This window comes from Lagenorhynchus albirostris, chromosome 8, assembly GCF_949774975.1.
Source record: "Lagenorhynchus albirostris chromosome 8, mLagAlb1.1, whole genome shotgun sequence".
NCBI classification, from domain to species: Eukaryota; Metazoa; Chordata; class Mammalia; order Artiodactyla; family Delphinidae; genus Lagenorhynchus; species Lagenorhynchus albirostris.
This window is the reverse complement of record NC_083102.1, coordinates 11,779,038-11,784,524: the sequence shown is the minus strand read 5'-3', so window position 1 is coordinate 11,784,524 and position 5,487 is coordinate 11,779,038. Positions and strand designations below refer to the sequence as shown.

General features: G+C 56.5%; 1 protein-coding gene across 1 annotated transcript; it reads left to right on the top strand.

Annotated features, from left to right (window-relative positions):
• The first annotated feature begins 4,157 nt into the window (after positions 1-4,157).
• On the top strand, positions 4,158-5,018 carry LLCFC1 (LLLL and CFNLAS motif containing 1). Its single transcript, XM_060157555.1, has 2 exons — positions 4,158-4,299; positions 4,840-5,018. Exons 1-2 carry the CDS (start codon positions 4,158-4,160, stop codon positions 5,016-5,018), a joined length of 321 nt encoding a protein of 106 aa, XP_060013538.1.
• Positions 5,019-5,487: the final 469 nt, after the last annotated feature.

The window sequence follows — 5,487 nt, the reverse complement described above, 5'->3', positions numbered from 1 at the left end:
GTTTTCTCCTTTCGGGCACCGGCAAGTTACGGGGATGTGGTTCAAGGGAGCGGGTCTAGGACTCAGCAGCAGCTGGAGTGGGGGCGAGCAGGCAGGGGCTGGGATGGAGAGTGGGGGTATCTCCAGGGTGCCCTGTGTGCGCTGTGGGCTGTGGGGACGTGTGCACGTGCACTGAGGGGACTGGGGGCCCTGCCGGGAGAGAGAGAGGCTTTACCTGGAGGGGAGGAGCTCTTTCTAGAGAGAGCCCTGGGGCACAGAGCCTGCCCCAGAGCTGGGAGGGGAGGGGGGAGGACTTTGTTCCTATCAGTGGGCTAGGGCGGCTGAGACCGGGACAGGAGAGGGGTGTGGCCCAGGAATCTGGACTGGGAGCCTAAAGGTGGGTCCCACGAGCCAGGTGAGCAATTACCTTGGGTGCAAGAGAGTACAGAAGCAAAGCCCTCCAGCCCCACAATCAGGCAGGTCCAGGTTTGGATCCTGGCTCTGAGTCCTTGCAAAGCAGTTAGGTGAGCCTCAGTCTTCTAACCTTCTAATCTGGAAAATCGGGTAACACTTACGTGCTCTCATGGAAGTGTCTGTAAAGCACAATCATAACAGCTCAAGGACAGTTGATTCTTCTTCCATAGATGAGCTCAAAAGCCCCCAGACCTGCTTGTCTGAGCTGTGGTCACCTCCGCCCTCTACCCTGCAGCCCTGCAGCCCTGCCTCAAAGGAGGTTTCCTGGCTCAGCCCAGTGACCCCTCTTCCCTCCCAGCTCCTCCCTTCCAGTCAGGGGAGACCCCAGAGAGCCCTGCATCCCCGCAGAGGCGGAACAGCAGGAACTTGGAGGAAATCTTGGGACTCTCTCCGGGAGTAAGTCAACAGGAGGAGTATGCGTATAAAGACAAGACAGTGTTCAATTATTTTATGGTACGACAGTTTCCACTTTTCTTCCTGTTGTTTCCCAAGAGGTATATCCACGTTACTGAATTGCAGTCATTCAGTAGATCTGCGAGGTACCTGGGAACAGGCTGAAGGTTCTCTGTTTCCTAAGTGAGAAGACAGAGCAGGGAGATGTGCGTGTGATACCCACGGCTGGTGGCAAAGCTGGAGCTGGCGTGCAAGGTGGAACCTTAGGTCCAAATCACCCGTCAGACCTCGTGGCCTCTTGGGAGCCTTCTGCCTATCAAGATGAGAGGCTTGGGTGGAGACAGGCTGGGGACCCTCCACCTCGGAGGTCTTCAGGAACAGGGACCTCTCCTTTCTTTTGCTGTAAGAAAGAGAGCGCGTCTCTAGAGACTGAAGGATGGACAAAATTACCTTTGGAGAGGGATGAAAATTGAAAGGAAAATAAGAAATGAGGTGCCCGAGACGAGGAAGCACGCTCTCCCTCAGGAAGGGGGGAGATGCCGGCTGGGAAGGGGGAGGGGTCACCTTGTGGGACATTTTCTGCTTTGCTGGGGGTTGGAGTAGTGTGGGATTGCAATGACCTCTGAAGCCTTGGGACTTGCAGTCTAAGGAGATGGAGGGAGCGATAAGGGTGAGCTGGGGGTGTAGATGTGCTGATAAGAGGCCGGCAGAGGAAAGGAACACCTGCCCGGGAAACACTCAAGCCCTAATGCTAGTCCTGGAGGGAGTGGAGGCGGGAGGGCCTGGTCAGAGCCGCACAGAGCAGGTGTGCAGGGCTGGCCACCAAGGGCATGGTCCTCGGGTCCCGGAGGAGGAAAGGGGGGCCCCCTCCATGCGTGGGCCTCCACCTCTGGGTCTCCCCCTCCCACTTGCGCTCCTTTGCCTGCACTGTCCTCTCCAACGAGAGGGGCAGGAACAAGCTGCCTGAAGGGGACCAAGCCGTTCCTCCTGTCCTACCTGGTAGGATTGAGATTCAGAAATGGCCTTCCTCATCTTTAAGGAGTTCTCTCCTCTTCTGTCCTCTGGCTTCCCTCCCCGTCCCCCCATACCCTTTGTCACGTCCTGCATCGCCACCCTCTTCTCCCTTCTCTCCTCTCATCCGTCCTCATTCTCCGGCAGCTTTCTGCAGACAAGGAGTCCTACAAGCTCTCTCCCTCAGGTAGAGATGATGCGTCGGGGTCTAGCACGAGTGTGTAAGAGCTGGTCCAGGGCCCCGACTTCCCTGTCTTATCCCAGAGACCCTTCGTGCCAAGGGAGCCAGATCTCTTTTTCTGATGGGATGAGAAGGAGGAAAACATATAAACCCAGAATTCAATGTTTAGGTCATACCCTCCCACCCCACCTGCCCACAGCCACGTAGGGGAAGAATTTGAATACCATCCTTTAAAACATGAAGAGGAATTGTCATTGGATGGTGGAATTATTTGCCTTTTTTCGTTTTTCAGAATTTTTTAACATACTTTTGTAATAAGAAAAAAATGGGAAGGGGGTCCCTGGTTTCCTACAAGGATTTATCTCCTCAGCACAGGGCATCAGGCAGGCGGGTGGTGAGGGAATGGGGGCAGTGGTAGTGGTGCCACCCGGTTCTTTCCTCTCCAGCCGCCCTCGTAAGACACCCCGACGCCCAACTACCCTCCCCAGGCAAACTCACAGAGCCGGAGATGGCTTCTCATTTAGCCTTGAACCAAGAGGCTCCTCCCCCAAATAGCCAGGAGGTTGTTAGTGATTTTTTTCCATTCAAGCATCATTTCCTGAACCTGCAGGTCAATGAGTGCAAGGGACAGGTGAACAGGGTCACCTGCTTACTTGAATCCTGCCTCTCCCATCATCAAGTGACCTCCTGTACCGCTCCCCAATCACCCTGTCACCTGGCTTGGATCACCAGGAAGTAAACAGCAGGCCGTGTCGGCTGTCTGGGACAGTCTCCCGATAAGCCCGTCTGACGGTGTGGGCAGCATCCGTGGGAGGGAAGCTCCACGGGCCCTTCCATTTCTGCGACCCCCTCTTTCAGGAAGGGTACGTGTTTCTGCGCACATCCTCACCCCTGCACGTGGCGGTTCCTTCAGGTGCGGGGTACGTGGACGCCAGGAGCGGTGTGAGCTGGTGGTGATAGTTCCAGCGTGTCTGAGACCCCCCTCCCACCTGTCCTGGCACCCCCTCCTGTCGCTCATGGCCAATATGTCTCTGGTTTTTCAGGGTGGGGCTTCATCCTGTCTCCCCATCTCTCTGCTCCAGGAAGCAGATGTAAGCCGCAGTCCATTACCAACAGGTCTGTGCTCACCAGGGTCATGGGCAGGGGCAGGCACTGGGACGTGAAAGCAGGTCTCTTGAGATCCGTTACTTGGGATCCTTGCCTCTGTCTGCCACACTGATTTTTCTCTGAAGACTGTAACTCCTCCCACCCTTTAGAGATGGAGTTTAGACACTGGGTCTCTAACAACTTTTCCTCTGTGTCTGAGTACAGGAGGATGTGGAATGAGGGAAGACGGTGTTCAGTCTACCAGTACAAGAGGGCAATGGCTAGGATAGAGGGAAGTCCGGGAGAGGACGATGAGTGAGAGAAAGGTTTCCACTTGGGTCCAAGGCACTCTGCTCTCTGTCTCTCTCACACCCAGAGCAGGTACCCATCCCCTCCTCCACCCACGCCCTCCCCCTCCTTCATTTCTGACGGAGCTGAGTTTCATGCACAGCCCAGGACTTGAAGATCCCCATTTCAACATCCGGTCTGGGTCTCAGTTTATGCAAGTCGCCTTCCTTTGAGAAAGGCTGTACAGAGGAGTGGGAAGGTGTGATATTTAGAATCTAAAGAATCGGCCAAGAGCCCTGCTCTGCACCTTATTATCTGTGTGATCTTCAGTGGGCGAATCATTTCTTTTGTGAACCTCAGTTTCCTCATCTGTATAATGGGTATGGCAATACCGTGACTTTGAGTCCTGGTTACTATGTGGGTCTAATGATATAATGGACATGAAAGGACTTCACAAACTCTTAAGTCATTGCTGTGGCTCTGCACAGAATGGCCCACCGTGGTCATCCTGGAAGCCTCAGTTGCCCCCTGCTAGCCACTCTCCACGCTCTTGCCTGCCAACGGAACTCTCCAAGAGGACGGGATGAGGGTCAGGCCCACGACTGTGATGTCACAGAGCTCATGACATCAGAGGTCCTATGGAAGGGAAGGGGAGAAAACGGTGCTGGGAAGGGGTAAGCGCCGGGACAACGGACAGGGGAGGGAGGAGAGGGTCCTGCCGGGCACTGGGGACTAGGGAAGGCCCATGACTTCCCTGGGCTCCCAGCTCTGCAGGGCAGCATTCCTGGCATCCATCCTGCTGCTGCTGTGGGTCAAGGGGGTGACGCCTCAGAAAGGGAGCCCAGGCCTGGACGAGAGGAGTCAGAAAGAGAAAACACCCTCTACAGGTAGGTGAAGTAGGGGGACGATGCCTGAAGCCGGGGACCAGATCTCTTTGGAGTCAGATCACTGGTCAGGCCAGAGGGAAAGCTGAGATAGGTTTGGGTTACGCGCGGTCACCCCAGGCCCTACTACTGCAGTGTGAGTGTCCTGTAAAGGGCCTAGAGCCGCAGTTCCTCACCAGGGCCGTACTCAGGGTGTGCCGGGGCCAGCGGATGTGCGTGGGACCCTGTGAATACGGGAAGAGGGTCTTGGAAGTTCACCCTCCTCCACGTTGGTCCCTTACTCCCCAGACGAGGTAACACCTTGGAGGAGGCAGTGTGAATTGGCAGAGGGGAGTGTGTGCCCTTGAGCTGGGGCTATGGCCGCACACAGACCAGAAGAGACCCCCCAGATGGAGCATCGCCTCTGTGGTCAAGAACAAGGGTGTGGGCAGTTGGGCTCCCAGGTTCCCCAATGCCTTCCTCTTTCCAAGGCGGGCCAGGGGCGGGGGGCAGGGGGGGCATCAGAAACAGTCCTTTCACGCTGTCCCCCGTCCCCTGTTTCAGACCAAGATGGAGAACAGTTTGCAGAGCACTTTGTGGCCTCCTCGGTGGGCGAGCTGTGGCAGGCAGTCGACATGACCCAGCAAGAGGACGAGCAGATGTCAGAGGCGGTGGCAAGCCGTGGCCACCTGTTCCACCTCGCCTTCTGCTTGAACCTGGCCGGCACCATGGTTTTCCTATGAGGGACCTGGAGGCGGAGGCGGTGGCCTGATTCCTGGATGAGGACCTGGACATCTGCCTCCGCTTCACGGTAGCTTACTGACCGCCTCCCCGTGGGGGTCCGGAGCGCTCCTCCCGAGGGTGACGTACATGCGGCTTCCTGGCTCTTGCCCATGACCCTCCCCCTCGGGACGCAGCATCAGAGAGACCCCGTGCTGGCCTCTCAGCGGCCCATGGCCCCTGCCCACCTTCCTCCCCACCCTCTGAGGGCCATCTCCAAGAGCGGAGACACCGGACCCCTGCCCTTCTCTCTCCCCCAGCCTCTCCTGGCTTTGCTCAGGACAACAGATTAGGGGTAGGGAGGCAGCAACAATGAGAGTAATAACAATCAAATCCTGGAAACAAGTGGGGGCAGCTTAATCTTGTCTCTAACCGGTTTCCACCGACCTTTAGCTCATTCACTGGTTCTTTCCTTGTCTCACGTCCTTGGAA